Source organism: Notamacropus eugenii, chromosome 1 (genome assembly GCF_028372415.1).
Source record: "Notamacropus eugenii isolate mMacEug1 chromosome 1, mMacEug1.pri_v2, whole genome shotgun sequence".
Taxonomy (NCBI): domain Eukaryota; kingdom Metazoa; phylum Chordata; class Mammalia; order Diprotodontia; family Macropodidae; genus Notamacropus; species Notamacropus eugenii.
This window is the reverse complement of record NC_092872.1, coordinates 550,444,230-550,471,954: the sequence shown is the minus strand read 5'-3', so window position 1 is coordinate 550,471,954 and position 27,725 is coordinate 550,444,230. Positions and strand designations below refer to the sequence as shown.

The 27,725-nt window shown below is 37.7% G+C and overlaps 1 protein-coding gene across 2 annotated transcripts in view; it reads right to left on the bottom strand.

Annotated features, from left to right (window-relative positions):
• MBOAT2 (membrane bound glycerophospholipid O-acyltransferase 2) overlaps positions 1-25,492 on the bottom strand; it is a 178,580-nt gene extending 153,088 nt beyond the window's left edge. The window contains exons 1-2 of one of the 2 annotated variants that reach the window (XM_072634275.1): positions 25,147-25,184; positions 6,240-6,306 (exon numbers count right to left, since the gene is read on the bottom strand). Coding sequence is in view for 1 of the 2 variants with exons in the window: in XM_072634276.1 (XP_072490377.1) it covers positions 25,147-25,224 (78 nt within the window). In the remaining variant the exon portion in view is untranslated. Of the gene's footprint in view, positions 1-6,239; positions 6,307-25,146 lie in introns of both variants that reach the window. The other variant, XM_072634276.1, reaches the window with a different exon arrangement.
• Between the last annotated feature and the right edge of the window lie 2,233 nt (positions 25,493-27,725).

The following is a 27,725-nucleotide window of genomic DNA, read 5'->3' as shown; positions in this document are numbered from 1 at the left end:
CTTCTATACACTTGGTGTTCATGTTGTCTCTTTCATTGGGAAGTAAGCCCCATAAGGAAAAAGACTTTTTCATTTTGTAAACTTAGAGCTTAGAGCCAACATGGAATAGTGGATAGAGCTGATCTCAAAGCCAAGAAGAGCTGGGTTCAAGTCTAGTCTCTGACAAATACTGGCTATAGAATCCTAGGCAAGTCACAATTCCTCAGTGCTCTAAACCAGAGCTATGGAATTCCAAGAATTCAAGAAAACTCTGGAGTGCTGTCCAATCAGCTTAAAAATGTAATTGGGGGATGTTTAACAAAATAAGTAAAAATAGAATAAAACACAGATAATGTTAATTTGTGGTTTTCTAGGACCACATAGTCTGATGCAACTACTCTAAGCAACTCTCTAGAGAGATAACTGCAACAGTGGTGCCCACCTACATTTGTAGAGGAAGTTTACATGCCTGGGAGCTCTTTATGCCAATGAAATAATAGGTTCAGTTCCCATTCCTATCCCTAGAGTTCATAATATAGCATCTGACACATGGTAAACACTTCAAAGACTAGGCTTGTTGATTGCACTAGAATGGTAAACGGCCCTGAGAAAGAATGGTTGAAGAAAATGGGAATGTTTACTCTGGAAAAGAAAAAAAATTAGCTACCTTCAATGATATGAAGGTCTGTCATGTGGAAAATAGATAAGACTTACTCTATTTGGCCCTACAGGAAAACTTAGGAATAATGCGTACAAGTTACAAAGAGGCAAATTGGTTTGATGTCAGGAAAAACTTACTAAAAGTGAGAGTTGTCCAATGAGTGCCTCCAGTAAAGTTCCATCTCACAGGAAGAATTCAAGCAGGTTGGATAACTGCCTGTCAGGTTAGCTGTACTGGGGATTCTTCTTAAGGTATGGTTAGACACTAAAGCACCTAGAAAATTGAAATTCTGTGCTTCTGTGCTAAGTGGCACAAAGCATCACATCAATGATGTCATGCGAACAAATGTGCTTTCATTTTTCAAATGTGTGTGAAAGTGTTTTAAATTATTATTAATTCTATCCTTTTCACTAACGTCCTATTCTAATACCTCATTTTGGCACAGTGGTGACCCTGGGTTATCAAAGGCGCATTATACTAGGAGAGTACAAGCTCTGGCAGATCATAACTAAGTTGGAAGAGGTCTAATGTTGCATATTATCTATGCCCTCAGAGGATGAGGCTAGTAAGCTTAGAGAGGGCTCATAATCAGATGAAAAAAGTTATTAAACCTAATCTCCAAAATCTTAAAAGGAGCTGCAATCTTTCAAGGAAAACTCATCATTATGAAGTGAAAGAGTCTTGAAGTAGTAGCGGCCTTTGTCCCTCACTCTGCCCAGTTCACCTTTACCCTCAAACGCTTGTGCTTGGCACTTCTGTTGTTTCTTTTTTCTTTTTTGGGGGGGGTGGAGAGAAGGCCAAGGAAAGAGACACATACCTATAATTTCAGTGGTATGGTAAACTCCCAGCATAGAAACTTCCTCCACCAATGCAGATCAGTGGTTCCTTTGTAACTTCAGTCTCATGAAAATTACCTAGAACAACCTTCATAGAATTAGAATACATCAGATTTGTGACTTGAATCAGTACAAGCCTGGTTTCCTGTGCACAATGTCAAATTATCCTATCTTTTGCCCAGCACACAATAGGAAAAATTTGCTGAATTAAATTCCTGACTCACCAATACTCAACCTCCAGAGTCATTCTCAACCGTTCTCAGGCTCATCCCCTTCTCTATACCTTAAAACCCATGAAACCATTTTAAGTATCTTGAACCTAGAGAAGATTTCATTGCTAGGGCTCCAGCAAGGGAAAATGTGCTCCTGGTATTCCAAGCTGTAATCATAAACACATTTTCTGAAAGAAATACCACCTATCCAACAATTTTGTTGATAAAGGCTGCCTTTTATTTCTCAAAAATATGCAAACTCAAATTTTATAAAGTGGTTTGTATTCTCAAAGTTCATATACAAATACACTGTTTGGATTTTTTCCCACAGAAACTTTTATACGATCAGTAATGAAAATTTAATACAGTAAGCTGCTGAATTACCATGGTCTATATTCTTGAGAAGGGACAAAGTGTAAAAGAAACCAGTTTTCTCCTCCATTATTGGAAACAGGGCCAATGTATGTATTGGCAACCTTCTAAAAGAAAACTTTTCTTTGGCTCTCTCTCTCCCTTACCTTTCTGTACCACCTCCCTCCCATGTTTTCATTATCCTATATCCAGGGCTGCACCATGTTCAAAACGACTCTACTATCTATAAATAAAAAGGGAAAGGATTTATATATACAAAAATGTTTATAACAGCTTCTCTTATTAGTGCAAAGTGCTGGAATCTAAGGGGAAACTCATCAAAGAGGGAATAACTGGAGAATGATATATGAATATAATGGAATATTACAGATGCTGAGGTCCTTATTGGAACTAAACTGCCAAGCATTCAAACTCTGCTTCAGAGAGAGCAACACTGATGGGCTGGCCCACATGGTTCAAACACAAAATGCACACTTGCCAAAAAGACTATTTTATGGAGAACTCACACAGGGCAAAGCATTCAGAAGAAGCAATATAAGGACACTCTCAAGGTCTCAAAAACTTTGGAATTGATTATGTAACATGGGAGACACTCACATCAGAGTAGTGCTGTGCTCTATGAGCAAAATAGAATTGAAGCTCAACAGAAATGCAAGATGCACAGGTTTAGAAAATCCACCCCAAATGTTCACACGGACTATTTGTGTTTGACCTGTGGTAAAGCACTCTGAGCTCCATGGCCTGATCATTCACAGTCCAACACATTGAAACTTGACTCTAGCACAGTCATGTCATTTTGGTCCTCTTCAAGAATGAAGGACAACAGCCAACCAACCATGCCATAAAAAATGTTTTGCTTCAAAGAAACCTAAGGAAGACCTTATGGACTAAAACAGAGTAAGCTGAAAGCAATTTATAAAACAAATTACAAAGAAAAATAACTTAGAAAGAATTTAGATCACTGCAATGACCAATCTAAGTTCCAAAGAACCAATGAAGAAGTATGCTAACCACTTCCTGTCAGAAGTATCATAAATGGAATCAAGGTGTGGAATGTGGCATATATTTTGGACACTGCCGTTGGAAGAATTTGTTTTGCCTTACAAGACATATTTGTTCAAGGATTTTGTTTTGTTTTTGAAGGGGGAGGTGGAGGTGGGAGGGAATGGGAGTGATGATAAGGTTGCAAAAAGAAAAGAGGGTCACTGAAACATATATTTTTTTAATTTAACAGAAGGAATGACAGAAGAAAACAGATGAGAAGCAGGATGGCTTTGAAAATTACAAGTTCACTATATTACATACTTAAAAGTTAAAGTAAGTTGTATATAACAGAAATTCAGTTTCATGTACAATCCTTTTTATGTCCTACTTTTTACATGGAAATGACTCATTTTATCTGCTATTTAAGTCCAGAATTTTTTAAATTTAATAACAAATTAATGCTCTCATTACAGTTAACAGTCTCAGCTCAGAAGTCTAAGGAAAACAAGTCCGATTAATTCACACTAAGGCCCTTTAACCTCTAAGAGGCATTTGTGTTTTTTAAAGGATTAATGTTAATTAATCTAAATGAATCTGAGTCTGGTAAGATTTGGGGTAGCTAACAAAGAAGAGAGGAAGCACCCTGTAATTGGTAGAGCCTGCCTTGGGGTCAAGTATACCTGAATTCAAGTGATATCTCTGACAGATACTGGCTATGTGATCCAGGATAAGTCTTTTGTTTTAAAAAGTGATTTTCCTAAGGTATATGTTTGACCATGCTACTTCCATACTCGGTAAATCTCAATGACTTCATACTAGCACATTACTGGTGGAGCTATGAACAGTACAACCATTTTGGAAAGTAATTTAGAGTTATACCAATAAAATACTAAAATGTTCATATCCTGTAGCCCAGAGATTCCATTGTACATTCCACTTATAGTTCAAGGAAGCAATGACAAGAAAAGTCCCCATATACACCCAATATTTATAGCACCACTGTTTGTGAAAGCAAAGAATTGGAAATAACCAATAGAAGAATAAACAAACTGTGACATATGGAATATTAATGGAATATTGTGGTACAATACAATACCATGCTATAAGAAATAATGAATATGATAATAGAGAAGCATGGAAAGATCTATATGAACTGATGAATGAAGCAGAGGCAAAAACCAACATATTTATTGATTCCAACAATGTAAATGGAAAGAATGACCCAAAAATGCCTATTGCAAAATTACAAAGAACTAACACAGCTAGAAAGGAAAGCTATAAGAAGACATCTCTACCTCAAATGTTTGCAGAGGTGGGAGGTCATGAATGTAGTACATTGTACATATTTTCAGACTTTTTTTGATGCTTTTCCCCTGTTTTCTGTCTTTAAAAATATTATGTTAGAGCACAGCTTTCTAGGAAGTGGGGAGTGTTTCTGGGAAAAATTACGGTGATAAAAAATACTTGTAAAATCAAACAAATGCCTCTGACATTTAAAGTCCATCATAACCTGATCTATCCCTCCTTTCTAGACTTATTGAGCATTATTCCCTTTTATCCACACTATGGTCTGGACTGCTTCTCTTCATCTCTATCTCTTGGAATCCCTAGCTTCTTTCAAGGTTTAGCAACACCTTTTTTTTTTTCAGTATTCTTTTTTTTAAATTATTCTATTTGTTTTCAGTTTTCTACAACCATTTCCATATATTTTAGATTTTTTTTTCTCCTCTCTCCCCCACCATCCTCCTTCCTTCCCCACTCCCTTCCCAATACTTAGTAACACCTTTTACATGAAGCCTTTCCTGATTTTCTCTGTCTCCAGCCCCAGCTCCTAAGTGCCTTCACCTTCAAACTAATCCTTATCTATTTTATATTTTGAATCTACCTAAATATGCTATCAAGTTTCAAAGTTTCACTCTTGTTTTTTATATTGTCAGAACCTATACAGAGTATACATAGGACTTAGAGAGTATATGTAGATACTTACAGACTATGTAATACTTATTAACTGAATGATTAGAGGAGAAATCTACATCAATTCAGGAAACTCCCCTTAAGTTTAACTTTTTTCTGTTTCTTCTTTTTACAGCTTCTCCTCTATCTCTACATCTACAGGTTCTTTTAAAGTTCCCAAGTTTATCTTTTGTTTGTTCAGGTGTTTCTGTTTGTTTGCTTGCCTTACAGTAGTTCCCCATGTGGCAGGTGGAAGAAGCTTTCTAAATATCTGAAGTCTATGCTCTGGAATGGTCTACACTGGACTCTACAATTTTCACAACACTTTTATACATATCATTTTATCCTTGTAGTAATGTCGGACAGGGAGAGCAGATATATTCATCCACTTTCCATGGATAAATTGTGATGACTTGATGAGATCATATTAATTAAGGTTCCAGAGCAACTACAATACGAGGAACTGAAAAGGAACTGAAGTATAGTCAAGAGCCAGCCTCACAGTCAGAAAGACCTGGGTTCAACTCCAGTTTCTGCCATATATTGACTGTGACACTAGGCAAGTCACTTAACTTCTCAACGCTCCCAAGGAACTCTCCAAGAGTTCAGCAAAATATTTCTGAGTGTGAACCCTCAATGTGTGTATTTACTTACTTTTATAAATTATATACACATACTATCATGCTAATAATTATGTACATTATAAAATTTACACAAAAAATAGAAACTAAAAAGGATGAGATAAAGAGGAAATAATATTTTATCTGAATCAATAAGGAACCACTGGAGTTTATTAAATAGAGTGAGATGGTTATATTTATACTTAAGGAAAATCACTTTGACAGCTGCATGGAGGATGAATTGGAAAGGGGAGAGACTTGAGGAAAAGAGACCAAATTATGGGGTTATTACAATAATACAACAAGATGCACCAAGACCTGAATCAGGGAGGTGACCATATGAGGGGAAAGAACTGGTAAGAGATTATAGAGATATAATCAAGATGATTTAGCAGCTGTCTGGATGTGTGCGGTGAGGGAGGTTGTGAAACTTAGATCAGAGAAAGAGAGATGGAAGGAAATTAAGAAAGGAAGTAAATTTGAGAGAAGGGAATATAGCAATCTGTGATGCAGACTGCAATTCACCATGCCTGCTAATGCTGTCCACCTCATTTCCTTGAAAGGAAATCTGTCAAAGTTTTAAAGTGATCTGAGGGAAAGGGAAGATATATCAGAACTATACCTGTGAAGCTGTGGCAGCAAAAAGACTTGAAGGGCCAATGAAGGCTCTGGAAAGAGGAAGACAGGAGCTGGAAAAGCAGAGAGAGGAGGTAGTTGGGTAGTATAGTATTGAGGCATAAAGTTGACCATGGTTTTCAAAGACCAGCCTCACAACTATCAAGGGAAAGATGGGATGTGACCCATCTTGCCACCTCTGATTCATAACATATCCCTTGGTATCACACCACAGTCTACCCTTAGGAGACCATTTTCCTATGACAATGAAACAGGCCCAGACCAAAAACAAAAAAACCCCAAAAAACAAAACTTTCCTCTTCCAGTCTGCTTTGGTTGTTTTTTCATATATGGCATATTAGGCTTTCATGGGCTGGGTTAAGAATCTAATCTATATTTTGCAACACGATTTCTCTAGAGAAAAACACTTATGAGTTTCACACAAAGTTTACAAATTTCTCCAACACAACCTGTTCAACTGCTTAACATACACACAAATAACAAAATCAAAGTATCAATGTGAAGTCAGTCAATCAGTCAAAAAGCAATTATTAAGTACCAACTACATGCCTGGCACCGTGTAAGCACAAAGAACCACAAAAGAGAGTCCCAGGCCCTCAAGAAGTTCACAATCTAGTGGGGGAGACAATACACAAACAAGTAAGTACAAATAAGGTATATGTAGGATAAATAGGAAATAATCAACAGAGGGAAGACACTAGCACTAAAAGAGATTGGGCAAAGTTTTCTGTAGAATATGGTATTTGAGCTAGATCTTGAAAGAGGTCAGGGAAATCAGGAGGCAGAGAGGAAGAGGGAAAGCATTCCAGACATGAGGAACAGCCACAGAAAATGCCCAGCCAAAATATGGAGTATCTTGTTCCAGAGAGAACAAAGAGTCCAGTGTCACTGGACTGAGGAATACACATGAGGGAATAAGGTATAAGACTGGAAAGGGGGGAGGGTGTTAAGATTATGAAAGGTTTTGTAAGAGGATTCTGCATTGATCCTGGAAGTGACAGCGAGCCAGTAGAGAGGGAAAGAAAGAGAGAAAGTTTGGGGGGCAGGGAGGGGTTAACTTTTCTGCACAGCTATCAAAACTAATTTTCCTACAGCACAGTCTGATCATGTCACTATTTCAATAAACTCTAGTGGCTCTCTAGGCTTCTTTCCCTCTATATGTCCTGTGTCATTCTAATTCTTAAGCAAGGGCATTTATTTACAGGTTTTGAAAGTTTCACAAATTGTGGTTGGGGTATAAGGATTAGAGAACTAGAAAAAATATCTTCTCAGTGCCAATGAGGTGGTTCTCAAATATTAGAAATACAGCCTGATTCAGTTTGCCTCAGTGCTCTTCCAGGGTCTCTCATTTTCAATAGAGGAGCCTCACCTGGCACGTGGAACTTCTTTTCCTAGCTCAAGTTTTTCCTACGACTCTTCCAACGGACCCTGCCTTTGTCCTACCTTCTTGTTCTCCTGTGTTATAACTCACAGATTGGTCTGAAAATATATGCCTATCCACCAGCTCAGACAATCAGTTAAGAAATACTATTACTGTATGGCACTGCTCCCCTATGCTGGCTTGTGTGATGTCACAACATTACAGCTAAAGTTTAAGAGACAATGTGGCATGGACAGAGCAGGCCTAAGAGAAAGCCCTTTGTGATCGAGGCCAGTCACTTAATTTCTCAGGGTACCAAGCAACTCTAAATCTATAAACTGCATTGGCAGAGAAAGCTTCCAACACCAATACAATTACAGATCTGTATCAAAAGAAAGTGTCTAAAGCATACAATAACCAGATTAATATAATCCACTACTAATTTCGCCCCCAACATTCACAGTTACCCCAGTATTTCCCAAGCTCTTTGTACCTAGCCTTACTGAATTTCAACCTATTTTTGTAACCAATCTTTTGAATTTTATGTTCCAGAACACCCTGCCTAATTTTGTATCAACTTGAGTTTCTTTCATGTACTTTGTCAATAAAAAATAAACAAACTAATCTCTTCAACTGATCATACAGAGACACCAGTTGATACTTATTCTTAGGGTAGATAGCCAAGGCATTTAAAGAATTAGCCATCAGTTGCAATCCTCAAGTACAAAATAATAAACAAGGTAGGCTTTGTATAAACAACTTCAAGGTTTTTTGCAATAAAAGCTAAAAGAAAATTACAAAGAACAAAAATTGAAAAAAAAAAGAAACATCTTAAATGAATAATGAAAAAGGGAGACCTGAATTTGTTTTTAAAATCACACTAAGCTACACATTCAAAGTTAAATTTTAAGGAGTAGCTCTTGAAAGATTTGGAGATATCTCACAGAAGTGGGAAATTTATTTTGAGTTACTTCAGAACTACAAGTGACAGAGAAGCCTATTCTGGCTCTCTGGAAGGAAGCCCTTTTTAACAATTAAATCATTTCAACAATGAAAGCAGAATCTCTCAAAAGTTTGAATGCTCTCTGTTCAAGTAAAGAATTCAAAGCAGAGGCCAGAGGACCTCCTCTTTGAGATGTGCTAAACAAGACTCCTGTTCTGAATAAGAATAGACTGGGGTGAGCAGTTCTCAACAAGTAAATTCACCAAACCTTTGGGTCCACAAGGTCAAGGTCAAAACTATTTTCATAATAATACTAAGAAATAACTTAGTTATTGTTCAGTGATTTTTCAGTTGTGTCTGACTCTTTGTGACCCCATTTGAGGTTTTCTTAGCAAAGATACTGGGGGGGTTGCCTTTTTCTCCTCCAGCTCATTTTACAAATAAGGAAACTGAGACACAAACAGGGTTAAGTGACTTACCCAGGGTCATACAACTAGTAAGTGTCTGCAGCTGGATTTGAACTCAGATCTTCCTGATTCCAACCCTGGTTCTCTGTCCTTTGCATCACTGAGCTGCTCAAGACATAATACTAAGGCTATTAAAATATTCACCCTTCTTCCAAATACACATCTATGCAATGCCAGATTTTCTTCATATATTTCATCCAAACAACATATTGCAACAGACTGAATGCAAAAGCAGATATGGGAATCCAGTTGTCTTCTTTTAAGCTAGACATTAAAGAGAGATGCAAAAATATGTAAAACTATGCCAACTCTTCTCACTTTTTGTGTTTTGGAAAAATAATTTTTCATGAAGTATGCTATATTAATATGTTACTGAGCTTATTTAAATAATGTGTTTAAATAAACTGGGCTTATTTAAATAATATGTTTAAATGATAAATAATATTAATATGAATGAATAAATATTTTTAAAATGTATAAATTTTCATTTCTAATATTATATAGATATAGATACAACCCACATACACACAAGATCTTGTGTGTCCTTAATTTTTAAAAGCACAAAGGGGTCATGTGACCAAAATGTTTGAGAACTTCTGGACTAAACAATAACTATTCACATTTTTATGTAGCTTTGAAGTAAACAAAGGTCTTTGCTCTTAACAACCCAATGAGGGAGGTATAAGCTCAAGTATTATTGTTCCTACTTTACAGATGGAGAAAATGAGGATCAGAGAGGTAAAATGACTCATGTCTACTATAAAGTATTCATAAATAAATAAAATATTTATATATTTTAATATATAAACATAAAAATATAAAATATATAAATAAAAAAATTACCTAAGTCCCATCCAATCTAGAATTCCATATTTTCCATCTACTTCACTGAATCATCATCCATGTCTTGTACCCAACACTCGGATACCCTGGCCTACATTCCTAGGACCTCCTTCTCACGGTAATCTCAACTTATCCTAGTGGCTAAATTATTGTCACTATTCAGGTGATTCCCAAATCTACATATCCAGACCTCATCTCTAGCCTGAGCTCCCGTCCTATGTCACCAACTGCCTAATGGACCTTTCTGCCTGGCAATGCCAAAGAAATCTCAAACTCACCATATCTAAAACAGGGCTCATTTATCTTCTTTCCAATATCTCTGTTCTACTGAGGATATTGTTATCCTTCCAGACACCCAGGTTCTTCAGAGTAATCCTTACCTCTTCAGGCTTCCATATATCAGTCACCAAATCTTAACAATTAATTATACCTTCACAACCTCATTCACATCTATTCTCTTCTATCAACTCCTAATCATCTCTTAGCTTTTAAACTACTGCAACCACTTCCTTACCATTCTTCCTGAATCCAATCTTTCACTTCTCTGATCCATCCTAGATACTGCTGCCCAGTTATGATTCCTAAACTACCATATTATTCAACTGCTGAGGAAATTTCACTGACTTCTTACCTCTGGGTCACAAGTTCTTAAGCTGTTGCTGGTAAATGTGTTTTTAAGATATTTTCATAACTGCATTTCCATATAATTAGTTTTGGTCTGTAATCCTATGGTTTTATGTTGTGTATTTAAAAACTCTAAGATGAGGCCTTATCAGACAGTAAAAGGAATCCATGGCAAAAATTTAAGGTTCAAGAATTCCTGCTCCAGGATAAAACACAAAGTTCTCCATTTGCCACTTAAAGTCTTTCACAATTTGGCTCTTTCTACACTGATTTCATATTTCTTCTCACAAAATATGTTCCAGCCAAATAAGTCTATTTGTTATTATCCAAACCTGGTATTCCATCTCATCTGTGTGCTTTTGCTGCTCTCCATGCTCGAAGCACTATCCCTCCTTACTTCTCTGTCTCCCTCAGACAAGCTCTTATTTTCCTGGAAGGTTAAGTTTAAATACCACTTTCTACATCAGCATCTTTTCTGACCTTTCAAATTGCCAGTGCTCTCTCCCTCAAAATAAATACTACGTATTTACTGATCTATGCACATCTTATATCTCTACAGTAAAAAGAAAAAAAAGAAAAAAAAAAGCCCCATGGGGGAAGGGACTATCTCATTTTGTCTTATATTTCCTAGAGTTTAAGTACTTTGCACACAGTGGGTATTAAATAAATGCCTGCTGAATTTATTTTTCCCATAAAATAACTATTCTCCTTGATTGTAGGCTTCTGAGAAGAAAGGTCTTAGAAAGAATAGCAATGATACAGAATTGTATGCAGTCGCGGGGAGGGAGGGGGGTAGTGGGGGGTAGGTGGGGGGGGAATAAAATCTCAATTGTATGGCAGTGATTGTTAAACATTAAAAAATAAAAATTAAATTAAAAAAAAGAAAGAAAGAAAGAATAGCAATGATGATAAGAGTAGGAGACCATCCAGCCCAGCTTTTCCCAACAAAAACCTAGGGAGAACATTAGAGCAAGTCATGACAAGGTCTGATACTGACCTTGGCTAGGAACATTTTCCTATCAAAGTTCAGCAAAGGGAGATATATACCCTTTGGTCCAGAGATATCACTACTAGGCCTATATTCCAAAGATTTCAAAGAAAGAAGAAAAAGCTCAATATGTAAAAAAATATATTTAAAGCTGCTCTTTCAGTGGCAGCAAAGAAATGGAAACTAAGGTGGTTCCCTTAACTGGCGAATGGCTAAACAAATTATGGTATATGAATGTAATGGAAAACTGTTGTGCTGTAAGAAATGATGAAAAGAATGATTTCAGAGAAACCTGAGAAGTCCTGTATGAACTGATACAGATTGAAAAAAAAACTAGGAAAAAAATGTATAGTATGCCAACAATAATGCAAACACAAGCAACTCTGAAAGGCTTAAGGACTTAAGACTCTGATCAACGCAACGACCAACCACAGTTACAAAGAGTAGAGAACAAAGAATATTTCCTCTCTCCTGACAGAGGGATGATGAATTCATGCTACAGATTGACACATATATTCTTTTGGACATGAGTGGTACAGGAATTTGTTTTGACTATGGATATTTGTTACAAGGGTCTTTATTTCCTTCCCCCTCCCCCCCATCAATGGACAAAAATGGAAAATAAAGAAAATAGATTTCTAAGAAAAAAATAACATTTTAAAGGGTCTTAATTGAGCATATTGTAGTAAAGCTGCATAATGTAGATTTATGGTGTCATACATTTGGTTCTTATTTTGCTGCTAACTTATTAAATAATGTTCATTCTATAACATGGATATATTTAATCAATTTACTATCCATGTCACTTGCCTGGGCAAAATACAATGAAGTTTTACTGGGTTTTTTCCCCCTGTTACCAATGAAATTCCAAATGACACAGACTCACTAAATGTAATATAAGAAACAAAAAGGAAAGAATAAGACCAATAATTTCAGCATTTTAGGAGCCTTCTCTTCTTTCATTAATAAAGAGTAAGAGAGAAAATGATGCCCTAAAAAGAAATACCTTATAACTGTTCCACTCTACTCTATCCACAGTGAAATGTTTCCAGAAATTTCTTCAATATTCTAGATTTTAACTTTTTTTATCCATGTACGTGTTGCACCTAGTGCCATATTTTTAACATAATTATTATATAAATTAGTCCTGTGGTACAATTATCTGCCAGAAACTTTCCTAGAATATAAGCTGTATTTGTTGATATTTTATTGTTAATATTTATTTGTTTTATTTTTAATTTCATTTATTGTTAAAACTTTTTTCATTGTTAAAATTTGTTATGAAATATTTGCTTGTAATTCATACCTGAAAAATTACCTTAATATCTTAGAAATGAATCTGTTGAAACTGTGCAGGTTAAATTATTAAATCTAAGGTAACAATATTAAATTTCTCAGTTTTTATTTCAAATGTGCCCATTAAAATTTAGTATAATATGGAAGTTCAATGTTTAAATATCAAACTTCCCAATACTTTCCCTTCCCCGGATTCCAGAGTTTAGAGAATGATACTTCCCCAAGGAAAAAGAATGACAACACAACGAGTATCTCATGATGATAGGAACGATACTGGTAACAACAGCACACTGTATAGTTTTTACAAAATTAATCCTAGCCCAGTAATCCATAAACTACCAAAGATACCACTGGCATCTCAAACTCAAGATATAAAATCAAGATATAAAAAAACCATGCTTAATAATTTTCCCTGAGACTGTCTTCTTTTTCTACTTCACTATGTTTGTCAATGGCAATGCTATATTATCCTCTCTCATATTTAAAATTATGTGCTTCTCTGACCCTTCCTTTCTCCCTCACTTTTATAGCCACTAAGCATTACCCACACCACCCCTACAGCATTTGTCATATGTGTTCCCTCTCACTATTCCTACTACAGTGCCATCACTCTACTACTCATGATATTGTAAGATTGCATCTCATCATACTCAGGTGGGCTCTTGTAATAGCTTCCTGAGGTCTTCCCACCTCTTTTTCTTCCTCACTCTCATCCATTATTCCTACCCTGCCAGAATAATATTCCTTACATACAGACCAATTTGTGTTATTTTCGTAGCTCAAAAATCTTCAAATGTTTCCTACTGTCCATAAAATAAGTTTCCAATTCTTTAACCTGATTTTTAGAGCCCTCTACATTCAACATGGCATCACTTCCCTTGTCAGTGTTTTGCTATACTTCTAAATTTCCACAAACATTTTGCTGTGTTTGGTTCAGAGAAGGTATTTATGTATCTTATTTCACTGTCCTCCACTCATTCTATCTATATACTATCATTCCGGTATAGAAACTGCACTTTTCTACCTCTCTGGCTTAGTACAATCCTTGAATAGGAATCCTTGAAAAGCAACCCCTTCCTCTTCTCAACTGTTTAATTCCTACCTACCCTTCAAAATTAAACTTAAATACCATCTCTTCTTGAAGTCTTCCCTGGTCTTCTTCCTACCTCATCATTAAAAAAAGTCAACCTTAGACTCAACATAGCACTTTGTTTTGTAACTCTTTAAAGTACTTTATCACCATATGATTTATCACAGTTTTCTGCATTTTGATCTAATCTCTCTGCTAAGCAATATAAGGGGAGTGGTTTTCTTTTAATAAACTTTGGATCTCCCATAGTTCTCTATAAATAGTAGATATTTATGAAATCTATGCCCAAAGGGCTATAAAACAGTGCATACCCTTTAACCCAACAATATCACCACTAGCTCTGTATCCCAAAGAGATGAAAGATAAAGGAAAGGACTCATATGTACAAAAATGTTTACTAGCAGCTCTTTTTGTAGTAACAAAGAATTGGAAACTGAGGGGGTACCCATCAATTGGGGGATGGCTGAACAAGTTGTGGTATAGAATTGTAGTAAAATAGTAATGTGCTGTAAGAAATGACAAGGGGAATGGCTTCAGAAACACCTGTAAAGACTTATATGAACTGATGAAGAGTAAAGTGAATAAGGTCAGAACATTGCTGCACAATAACAGCAACAGTGTAACAAGGAACAACGGTGAAAGACTTAGCTTCTCTGATAACACAACGATCCAGGACAATCCCAAAGGGCTGATGATGAAAAATGTTTTCCATCTCCAGAGAGGGAACCGATTAACCGTGAGGCCTGATTGAAGCACATTTTTCCACTTTTTTTTTCAGGATGGCTGATATAGAAATGTCTTGTATTACTTCACAAGTAAATTGGGTATCACATTGCTTGCTTTCTCAATGAGGGGGAGGAGGGGCTGGAGAGAAGGAGAGAATTTGGAACTCATCATTTTTAAAATGTTCAAAAAGGAAGAAAAAATCTATCAAGAAACATCTAATTCTATTATCTATATTCCTTCCCCTACTTTTGCTTGCTCCCTTTCATTTTCTCACCAAAAATGCACTGTCACTTCTATTCATGGTATACAATCAATTTTAACAACTGAGTTAGTAGTTCCAAGGATGAAGCATGCCTGACATCATGTTTGGTACAAAAAAATATATTAAGTGTCTCAAATTCAAACAGTTGTAGGAAGATATAGCATTCTGTCTAACTTTAATAGGCACAAATTAGGCTATTACAATCTTTCTAGGGATTACTCTATTACTAGCTAGATCAAATTTTTAAAATGATACTTTATCAAGGCTATTTTTTTCATTCTATATAAACCAATGCACAGCTGTGTTTTTGGGTCTGCAGACAGAATGTAGCATTAGTGGTGTGAAATTCTAACCTTCCATTTTTAAAGGGTGTTAACTTTCAAGCCTATTTCCAAAACTGTGACCCTTGTCATGTACAAATTCCTACAAATTGCAAAAAATTCTTCAAATTGAAATTTCTTTTGGTCAGTTTGTGTAGAGTTCTCACATAGAAAAAGAGAATTACATACAACAATCACTTCTATCCAACACAATCAATGACCACTACAACAATCCCTAACCAACTGATTCCACTTTTCTGCATACCAACGACGATACTCATAACTCACAAAGCTGTCCCTCACATCATCAACCCCCTTCATCTCTCAGGTGCATCAAAGTGATGAGATCCTTGTGTGGCATGTGAAGGGCCCTTCTCATCCCTCCAAGTTCCTCCAAGCCAATGAATTGCCAAATCCAGACCTGTTATTTCATTTATATAGGGAACTTTTGGCATAGAACTCATTTTTAATATGGTCAGCTGTTCTGCAATTTATAGACTTAGATGAAGTGAGGGGTTAAGTGACTTGCCCAGAGTCATAGTGCCACGTAGTCAGGTGGGTGCCTTGAACATGATTTCCTCCTTTCAAGACCAGTTCTCTATCCATTATTCCAACAGTGGATTGTAATATGACCTCCCATAATCTAAATATCTAGTAGTCATGTCAACAAATGACTTACATTTATCTTGTACTGGACTAAAAAGCCCTTCATCTTTGTAAAGTGAATTGCTATTAGATCAGATTCCCCTCCATCTCCCACTGACAGCTCCACTAGTCCACAGAATTTCTGGAGTTGATTTTTTTAAACCTAAATGTAAAATTTTACACTTGGCCCTAAAGATTGCATAAGATAGTATCAATCCATCTCTCAATCCAGTGGAAAGTATTTCTGAATTTCCAATCTGTTACCAATCATATTAGCTACCTCTTCTGATTCTGGATCAATTCAAAATTTTCTACACACACTGAGGACAGAAAATTTAGAACTGGAAGGTACCTCAGAGGTGGTCTAGTTCAAAGCCCCTCTTTTTAAAATCAAGGTCACTCTAGATACTACTGGAGTCTAGTATTAATACAGCTATAATTTGAAGCCAGCTCCTCTAACACCAAATCCATCCTACCTATATCTTCATCCTCTGTCAATGATAATGAAAAATTCTCATAAAATGTTAGTTTCAACCTATACTCAGAAACTTAACAGAATTTAAAAAAATAAAATAAAATATATTACTTCATTGCACTATCCCTGTCTTGCATATTTGGGAATTAAAGTAAACGAGTGAATTTTTTTAAATTGGATTCTAACCCTAGCTAAATCCAGTCAACCTTTGTGTCTCAGTTTCCCTATTTCTCTACTTTAGAGGGAAGTCAAAAGAAGAATTAATAAAAGGAAGTGAATTTAGCAAGAAAAAATGTAAAAGAAATTATTTCTTGATTATGAATAAAGTGAATATGATTTTAAAATCTGATGCACTTTAATACGCTCAGGATATGGGGTTGCCTGGTTAATTGCATTTTCTAATGGGCAGAAAGCCATACATTTTCTCCATGCTTTGTCAAAAATTTTTCAGAAATATCGTCTAGTCTTAGGAAACACATAATGATGAACAAAAGGAAAGGACCTTAAGGACAATTTAGTCCAACCCTCTCTTTTAATAAATGATAAAATTTAGTTCCAGAAAACTGTCTTACTTAAATATAGACCTAGTACAACTTATTTATTTAACTCATGATAAAACAGAATTCAAGGAAAATAAAGTGATTAACCTAGGTTCATACAGCTAGTTAGTGGCAAAGCTGGGACAAGAATAAAGGTCCCCTAACTCCCAAGATCAGTACTTTTCCTACTATATCACACTGCCTTAATAATTAATAATTAATTTAATTAAAATCTCATTCTTTAATAATAAAAATCAAAATCTTTAGTTATCACTAAAATAAATCTCATTATAAAAGTATATCATGGACACAAAAAAGGTGTAAACAATCAGACTTATGTAGACAAAAGAGATCCCCTGGAAAATTGTGTTTTAAAAAAAATAAATTGTCAATATAAGCTTGTACTGAAGACTGTTTCTTCCGAAAGTGGCATATCCCCCAAAAGTAAACTTTTAAAGAAGAGTTCTGGGTAAATGATTTTTTTATTATAAATAACTGTAAGAGAGTAAGAAAAGAATGAAAATAAGGATAATCACATGGAGCAAACAGTAAAATAAAGGAATAAAGACAAAGATATGCTTGTACTCCCTTCATCAAGTTTCTATATTTACACATTATACTTACTTGTTGCTTCTTGCTGCTGATGCTATAAACTGGCTAACTACTTCTTGATACAATATATTTCTATTGTCTCTCATGATGAAAATCAAAATGGAAGTCCTTTAAGTAGATCAGAATCTTCTAGGACATCTCAGAACCTCAAATCACAAATCTTTAAAGAGTCAGCAGAGATATTTTCCCCATTCACCACATCTCCTATCTTCACAGTTTACCAGAATTCTCTTGAAAGTGAGAAGCACAGCTAACAATTGTGATTATTCTTCACTCTAATAAGAGACTTTTACTGTGAGCCTACCACCACATTATTTCATCACCCCAGGCCTAGAAGATTACATTGCCATCAATCCAACAATGATCCCACACTATACAATGATTGCATGCTTTGGGGAAATGAAAAGTAGGTATTTCTAACCAAAAAATGTTGAAACTTCAGTCTAAATCATCTACTGCAGGCCTGCACAACATACAGCCTGTGGGGCATTTGTGGCCCACAAAAGGATTGCCAGCAGCCCGTGATACATGTACAGAGTATAAAAGAAACTAAAGATATAAGGAGTGTCTGTGCCCCTGCTTAACCCACCTTCCATTAGTCACAATTGTGCCCATCATATAACTTGGTGAGTGGGTTGCCACTGGACACTCTCTCCTGTTTATCATGTGACCCATGGTAACCAACCATCGCCAGTCTGTCTTTAGTCTGAGAGCAGTGAGAGTCGTTATCTTTTCCTGTGCTGGTCATTACTAAATATAAACAGTAACAAAAACTGAAAAATGTATTAAAACTTGTATCACTTAGCAAAGTAATTTTTAACATTAGTGTGATTTCATAATAAATAAAAATCTTAAGTAATAAGTGCAATTAATTGATATTAATTAAAATTTCCCTTTTTTAATATGGTTTATTTGCAAAATAGTATAATCATTAAGTATACCTTTACTTGTAAAGTAAGCCACTAAAAACCTATCTGCAATTGGAAGAAGTTTAGACTCTTAATTTTGGCCCCATCTACTCATCTGTTGGGAAGCATTAGAGTTGCCTAATGGCAAGAACACAAGTTTTGATTCAAAACTTCTGTAGCTTCCATTATTGTTCCTCTGCCCTCCCCCTAAAAAGACACAATATTAGTATAAGAGACTGCAGAGATCATCTAGAATGAGCCATAAATGAGTGGATACCTCTTCTAAACATGCCCCAAAAATGATCATTAAATTCTATCAGCTAGCTACTTTTAGCCTTTCAATTTCATATAACCTTATAGAAAGGAGTCATCTCCAGTTGTCCTGATCTATATCTTGCCAATGAGCCTAGATGGCTCTGGAGGAAAAAATGAGTCTGATGACTACACACCTCACTTCAATCCAATTCACTTGCAGCTTATGACCTCCCCCTTTGCTGATGTCATATTCCTCTTTAGGAATGAAGGACAAACAGTAATAATAACAATAGCAACCGTATATAAAGTTAATTTTTATGTTCCTAGTGAAAGAATGAAAAAGTCAAAAGGAATGAGACATCAGTTTGTCCAAAACCTTCAGATTTTACAGATGTGGAAACCAAGGCCCAGCAAAGGTGAAGTGACTCAGCTAAGTTCACATGGCTAGATGGATGTCAACCAATAAATACCAAATAATAAAACATTACAACGTAGCAGGAAGACATAGAAAGAAAATCATTTAAAATAACTGCAGAGAATGTAAAATAATTAGAAGTCTACCTACCAAAACACATATAGGAACTATATAAACACAATTACAAAACATTTTTCACACAAATAAAGACAGATCTAAACAATATTAGAAATAGTGATTGCTCATGGGTAGAACAAGCCAACATAATAAAAATGGTAATACTACCTAAATTAATTTACTTATTGAGTGCCATAGCAAGCTACCAAAGAATTCTTTTATGGAATTAGAAAAAATAATTAACAAAATTCACCTGGAGGAACAAAAGGTCAGGAATATTAAAGGAACCAATGAAAAAAAGTGAAAGAAAGCAGCCAAACAGTACCAGACCTCATACTATATTACAAAGTGGTGATGATCAAAATAATCTTGTACTGGATAAGAAATGGAATGGTAGATCAGTGAGGTACACAATTCACAGTAGTAAATGACCACAGTGATTTAATGTTTGATAAACCCAAAGATTCAAGCTTTGGGGGCAAGAACTCACTTTCTGACAAAAACTGCAGGGAAAACTCAAAAGCAGCCTGGCAGAAACTAAGAATAGACCAATATCTCAAACTACATACCAAGATAAATTCAAAACAAGGTACATGATTTAAACATAAAGGGTAATATAAGCAAGTTAATGGAAGAGTGAAACAACTACCTAGCAGATCTATAGATATAGGAAGAGTTCATAACCAAATAAAAGATAAAGAGGATAATGGGAAGGATAATGGGAATAATAAAATGGATAATTTTGATTATATGAAATTTAAGCTTTTGTACAAACAAAACCAATAGTCAAAATTAGAAGGAAAAAAGCAAACTAGGGAGGAAATTTTAGAGCAAGTTTCTTTGATAAAGATCTAATTTCTCAAATATATAGGGAACTGAGCTAAATTTGTAAAAAAAAATAATAATAATAATAACCATTCCCCAACTGATAAGTGGGCAAAGGATGTGAAAAGGTAGTTTTCAGAAGAATAAATCAAAAGTATTAATAGTCATATAAAAATGCTCTGAATCCTGACTAGTTAGAGAAAGGCAAATTAAAATAACTCTGAGGTACCACCTCACACCCATCAAATTGGTTAACGTAACATGAAAGAAAAAGAAATACTGGAGGGAATGTGGAAAATAAGTAAACTAATGCACTACTGGTAGAGCTGTAATCTGGTCCTAACATTCTAAAAAACAATTTGGAATTATGCCTAAAGGGTTATAAAACTGTGCATGCACTTTGACCCAGTAAAGCATTACTAGGTCAGTATAATAAAGAAATCAAGAAGAAAAAGGCAAAGGATTCATATGTACAAAAATATTTACAATAGCTCTTTTTGTGGTGGCAAAGAACTGGAAAATGAGTGGATGTCCATCAATTAAGGAACAGCTGAAGAAGTTATGGTATACGATTGTGATAAAATACCATGTGTTGTTAAAAAAGATGAAGGGGACGGTTTTATAAAAACCTGAGAAGATTTCTATGAACTGATGCAAAGTGAGATAGTAGAACTAGAACACTGCACACAATAACAGCAACATTGTAACAAGGATCAACTGTGAAAGACTTAGCTACTTTGATCAATACAAATATTTATGACTTACACTAGAAAATGCTATCTACCTGCAGAGATAACTGATGAGCTCTGAGTACAGACTAAAGCATTTTTTTCAAAGACAATATATAACAAACTCAGAAAATCATAGAAGATGCATTATATAATCAGGAAGCAAAAGCAATTGAGAGTAAGAGTAGCTTAATTATTTAAAATAAAAGTGAGTACAAAATAGATGAAAAAGTTATAGAATGAAGTGAAATCAATGTAAGTCAAAAAATTTAAGGGGTTCCCTTCCTTCTTTTCAAGTATCATCTTCCTTTATCAAACAGTACCTACTCAAACACACAAAAAAACAAAGGATTAACATGATCTCCCCCAAAAAAGTGACCCCATACTCTAACTTGAGCCATTTCTCACTGATTTTTTGTCAAACATGCCATGTTAAATATCAGACTGTAGAGATACCTGCTCAATTGTGACAGCACTAATACCAATTGTTCCTAAAGAAAATGGCTGAAAAACAAAAATATGGAAAAGTGACCATCCCCATTTAGAAATTCTTCAGATAATTATAAGGATAAATAAGTTACAAGCAGCTTACTACTCTCAAAAAATTTAGTAGTTAAAAGCACTCTAAAAAAGAAGCTTAACTAGAAATATCTTTTCTTTGTTATTATTCATCTCATTTTTGCATTCACTTTGTCCTTTGATCTCCTTTAAAATACAACTATATTAATGGTCAGAGACACAAGCTGATTCTCTTTTAGAACGCACATTCATCCTTTCCTTTTTGCAGAACTTCTTTTCTTTCAAATTTATCTTTAAAACTTTGTCTATGAACTTTTTTATCAATATCCACCCACTAAAGATAATTTCGGAAATAAGTTCACAGTACAAGGTCTGGAGAAAGCAATAAGGATGCTGAATCCTTCGAATGTTTAAGCCTCATATACTTCATCTGCATATTTATTTTTATTTCAACTTTAAGGTCACTAAAGAAAGATGGAAGTTGCTTTTCTCCTAGATTCCACAGGGTAAATGATTCACTAAATAAGATCTTATTGTTGAGAACAAAGATAGGGCCTAGGCTGTGATTCCTCTAGTATAGGGAACTCTCAGATTTGCAAAGTGCTTCCCCCAATGCAGATCAGCATCTTTTCAGCAATTTACTGTCTTACAGAGTTGCCTAAAACACTTTAGTGACTGGCCCAGGTCACACAGTCAGTATGTCTTGGAGGTGGGGTTCTGAGATCAAGGTTCTATTGACTCCCGCATAACCCCACATTGCCTCCCCTGCTTGGTAAGAATGAATTGGTGAAATAAACTGGGTAAATACCCTTTCTAGTGAATTTAAGGAAATATATAAACAGGGGTTGTCCAAGATGATAATCTGAAGATGTAATTACATCATTCAAACTCATACTGATAAAATACATAAATCAATCCAAGAAAGACTTGCCAACTTAATCAACTTCATTCTTATGTAAAATTTTTCTTTCAACTCTTTTGTGCTTTTTAAACCTTGATTCTAAAATCTTCCTTATTTTCTTATTTTACTTAAATTCTAATTCATTCTATATTCATTAATGCCATGAAAAGTTATTTTTCTTACCCTGATGTATCTTTGCTTTTTTGTACCTTCAATGTATTTTATAATTTCCTAAGTTTGTATAGTAAAATTAATTGACACAAAATTAACACATGCTAACAGATAATATTTTAACACCTTTCATTTCCCAGTTTATCCTATACTGATTCACACTATTCTGGTTATAACCAACTCACTATTTTCACTGTGATAATAATAATTTTTTTCCTTGTTAAAGGTTCCTTTTCTAGGAAACATGTATACATATATATGTATGTATAGATGTACTTATGTGTGTATATATGGGTGTGTGATGTCCAAATAATGATTAACAGTAATTTCAATGTTAAAATTAACATTTTTACAACTCTCAAGTGTCAGCTATTTAAAAATCTGCATCAATTTCTTAAAGCCTTGGCTAATGTTTAGGTTAAGTTATTACTTAGGTTACTATTCAAAGAAACAATTTTTATAACCACATAACCATTATAAAAAGATCTTATGCAATGACTACCCTATATTCTTCATCAATGTCTAATTAGAAAAAATAAATTTTCCCACAATTCAAATTCATGATTAAATAAATAAATCTATAATAAAGACAAAAGATTTTACATTATCCAGTCAAAGGTTCCAAGAGAAAGGCAAATCTCACAGGTTTAGAGATCACCTACGGATGGTCAAGAATTTGACTTTTATTAAGCCTTTTTCTTCCCTTGATTCTCCTGTTGATTTCAACACAACTGAGTTTAAAAAGTCTATTATAGAGAAGAAAAACAACTAAATAGAGTGAAAGTTAAAAAGTCATATACAAATATTAAATTATAGATAGAAAAGAAATAATGTTTTCTCACTGGTTGCATTACAACAGGTGAACATGGAGGTTGTCTGTAGCTGTGATCAAGAAAGTAAGTTATCTGACGCTACTCCACAGATATGAGGGCAATCCTTGATATACGCTACATGAAACACACTCCAGGTTGGGTGATAGAAGCAGCAACTTAGTAAAGTCAAGGATGTGAAACAATGAAAGTCATATTCCATTTGGAATATGGAACTATTTGGAAACTACAGAACATAAGTTAGAAACTATTTTAAAACACAAAGTGATCTTCATTGAACTCCTTGGTCTTTACCAGTAAATTCAATTTTTACCACCTGGGACAACAACAGTGAATAACATTTTCCTGCACCACAGGATTAATATTAGGAAATAAATTTCAATTTGTAAGAATGCTAAGCATTATTGATATTCAACACAAGGGTGGGGGGGGTACCTCATTTAAATTTTTTTTTTGCTAATCAAAAACAATATGGTGTAATCCAAACACTTACTCCATTACTTCTATTTAAAACAATTTATCTGAAGTTCAGTTGAAGTTTAAAAACCAGCAACGGCTGAATTTCAAATAATAAAACTGTTTCAGCTTAAATTAATTAAACAAATGCTCAGAAAATTTCAAAAAGCTTTAACTTTTCGCCTATTGGGGCTTGATATTCTTTAAAAGCTTGCCAAACCCACTGACATATTCTCTAGGTGAAGAAGCCTAGTAAAAAGCAGTTTCAAAAATAGGGGTCATATCTCCTAACCCCTTCTTAACCATATGTGAAATTCCTCCTGACATCAATGAAAGAAACACATTAAAGATCAAGGGCAATTCATGAACACCCTGTAATATTTATCTAACAAAGTCCTGCTGCTTTACCAGATCATGGCACATTTGTAACAACATTAAGATAGAATTGAAAATTAATTACCTTTGGACTTGGAATCGGAATAATTTCCTAACCTGTCCGCAGTTAGCAATACCTCCAAAGTGTCTCCTCACAAATAACACTACTCAAACTTTTTTTAAAAATAAAATTAATAATGCTTTCCTGGAACCGTCTATCCCTCAATATTTCTTCTCCACGTAAGGTAAAATCAGGATGCATGTAAATTCTACCTATGCACGTCTACATCAAAGCACCTCTGTGGGTTCCTTCCTTTTAGATGAAAAAACTAAACGCATATTTCTGCTGGGAAACTAGATTCCCACTTTTCTGCCTTACTTCTCCCTACCCCAAAGTGGTCCTAAAACTGATGCCTGTTAGCATGTCACTGTAGGAAAAGTGTAACACCTACAAACGCACCCGTCCACCATCCCTTCACTGGACAGCTACACCCTCAAGCTCCAATGCACCCGTACAGGTGCACCCGCGCAAGGGGTGGGGTAGGGGGGTGGCCCGGAGGCTCCGCGCTCTCTGCACAGCTGGGCGAACCAGGCAGAGGCGCTGGAGCACCCCAAGTCCCGATTTCGGCACCCCCACAAACCCGGGCACATCCTCGCTAGGAAAGCAGCTACAGGCTAGGCATTGGGGGTGCGCGCACCCTGCCCGGACCCCACAGCGAGGAAGGGAAGCACATTTCCACCATCATCATCACTGTCACCACCACCACCCCCCTACGCCCCCCAACCCATGCGCGTCTCATACACAGCCGCCACAACGTGCTTGGAACAAGCGCTCTTGCCCATCGGCGGCCCCCGCCCGAAAGCCAAGGCGGGGTGGGGGGTGCGGACAGAGATGGGGGCTGGGGAGACTGGAGACAAGAGATGGGCACAGAGGGGATCGCTGTGACTGCACAATAATAGGTTTATCGCCCTCTCCCTCGCTCCAGGGGAGAAGCGCACCGGATAGTGGGGGGGAGGATGTTCCCCTGACCTACCCCCCCCCCCCAGATTCCTGTGCAATTAATTGGGGGAGGGAGGATAAAGACTAAAAAGCCACCCGACGCCCAGACTTCGTTGCCTTTACTGGTACCTCGAACCGGCAGGGAGGGGCGGGGGCGGGGCAGGGGGGAGGGTCGTGGGGAGCGCGACCCCCGACAGGGATACCTGGTCTATGGGCAGCTGCACCGCGTTGCTGAGGGGCTGCAGCAGGGTGGAGCCGGTGGTGCTGGTGGTAGTAGCCATGGCCGAAGCCTCGTCTCCCCAGCCCGCCCGCCCTCCTGTCTGCCCCCTCACTCGCTCCCTAGGTGAGCCCGCTCCCGAGGCGGAGGAAGCCTCGCGGGCGGACGAAGAAGAGGAGGAGGAGGAGGAGGAGGAGGAAGATGGGGATGGAGCTGCCGGCCGCCGCCGCCGCCGCCGCCGCCGCCTCTCCGGCCCCTTTCGCAGCTTGCAGGAGGAGGGGGAGAAAGAAGAGGAGGAGGGGGCGGGGACCAGGCACGTCCCGCCCCTCTGGCCGCCGCCGCCGCCGCTCCTGGGCTCCGCCCCGCCTCAGACCCCACCCCCCCCGGACATCCACATCGCCTCCGGTCCGACCTGACCCCGCCAGACCGAGCTCTGGACGCCCAGCTTCTCGGGCCTCCTCCCCTTCTGACAGCTCCCCCCGAAAAAAGCCCATCAAACGCGCCTACGCCCCCTCCCCAGCTCCCACACTCACGCGCCGGACAGCCCCGCTGCCCAATCCCAGCGCAACGTGCAGACCCCTCAGCCAATCAGAGGACGCTAACCAATAAGGGGGGGAGCGTCTGGGTGTGGGGATGAATTCACTCCCCCCCTCACCTACTCCCCCCCCCACGTCGCGCTCCTTTTCCCCTCGCGAAAGCCGGAGCGTGAAGGGGTGGGCGGACTCGAGAGTGGGAAAGACGTCTTTGGGCGCTCTTCCTCGACGCCCCCCTAAAAACCCTAAATAAAGTCATTCTTGTGGTCGGGTCCCCAACACTCCCCCTTTTGGCTGGGAGGGGCTACGGATAACAAAGGGTAATGGGGTGGCAGGCACACAAAGGATCCCGAGCGTCCCTTCGACTCCGAGTCCTTGGCAGGAGGTCGAGGGGCTCGGCCGAGGAGGCATCTGGGCAGCAGCGGACGCTGCTCCCGACCGACCGCGGACTCTCCTCCGCGGCCCGGGGGGTCGGGGGGCCGGGGCCGAAACCAACTCCTGTTGCTTCTGGATGTCTCGTTCGCTGTCACCCAGCCCCCACCTGGCGGTGCCTGTGTGGGGAGAGCGGGTTTGAGGGCTGCACTGACTTCGTGTGTCCTGGGAAGCCGGCCTTGGTAGAGTGGACCTTCGTCTTCGTGGAGCCAACGGATTGGATTAAATGCCCAGCGCCCTGAGAAAGAATCGTCTTGCCTCTCTCTGTCTCTCTGTCTCTCTGTCTCTCTCTCTCTCTCTCTCTCTTTCTCTCTTTCTCTCCTCCCCCTCTCCCCCCATCTTCCCCCCCTCTCTTCCTCTCTCTCTCTCTCTCTCTCTCTCTCTCTCTCTCTCTCTCTCTCTCTCTCTCTCTCTCTCTCTCTCTTTCTCTCCCTCTCTGTCTGTCTCTCTCTCTGCCTCTCTCTCTCTCTCTTTCTCTCCCCCCTCTCTCCCCCCTCTTCCTCCCCTCTCTTCCTCTCTCTCTCTGTCTCTGTCTCTGTCTCTTCCTCTCTCTCTCTCTTCCTCTCTCTCTCTTCCTCTCTCTGTCTCTTCCTCTCCCTCTCTCTCTCTCTCTCTCTCTCTCTCTCTCTCTCTCTCTCTCTCTCTCTCTCCCCCTCCTCTCCCCCCATCTTCCCCCCCTCTCTTCCTCTCTCTCTCTCTCTCTCTTTCTCTCCCTCTCTGTCTGTCTCTCTCTCTGCCTCTCTCTTTCTCTCCCCCCCTCTCTCCCCCCTCTTCCTCCCCTCTCTTCCTCTCTCTCTCTCTCTGTCTCTGTCTCTTCCTCTCTCTCTCTCTTCCTCTCTCTCTCTTCCTCTCTCTCTCTCTCTGTCTCTTCCTCTCTCTGTCTCTTCCTCTCTCTCTCTCTCTCTCTCTCTCTCTCTCTCTCTCTCTCTCTCTCTCTCTCTCTCTGTCTCCAGCATTGCAACTCTCCTGTTGAACTTGGCAGTGTCCAAAGCTTTCAGCTTCTCCAGGCTGTTCATCTTTATTTATGAACTATTTACATACAAAAAAAAAAATTAAGACAAATTGTCTGGCCTTTAAGAATACTAAAGGCATAAACATTACAGTTTGCAGGGTTTTGTTTTAAAGGGGAAGATAATAGGAGTACGTCAAATACAGGGCTTCAAAAATCAATAAATTTACATTTGAAGTTCCAGTTTCGAGCATGACTTTTCTCTGTCTATATAAATATTCTCTGCAGATGCCACCCAAATCTACCTTGGCCCACTATTTTCTGCAACAGATTAATAGTCACACCATGAGAAATGTAGAGACTGCAAGCTCCCACTGTGTCAATTCTTGATTCTTCTGTCAGAATAAAATGTAGCCATTAAGGCACTCTTTAATCAATAGTTATATGAAACTAAGGCAAGACTATTGAAAATATTCAACATTACAGGTGAGTATTGGTATCAAGTGAAGTATTTTTTAAAGCATTCTTTTGAAGCTGAAGTTCTCCAAATATACCTATTCACAGATGACATTGTACTCACTGCCTCCAAGTATGAAGCATTATCAAGGCTCCAAGTGGAATTCTTCATAATGTGAAATTTGCCTATCATAG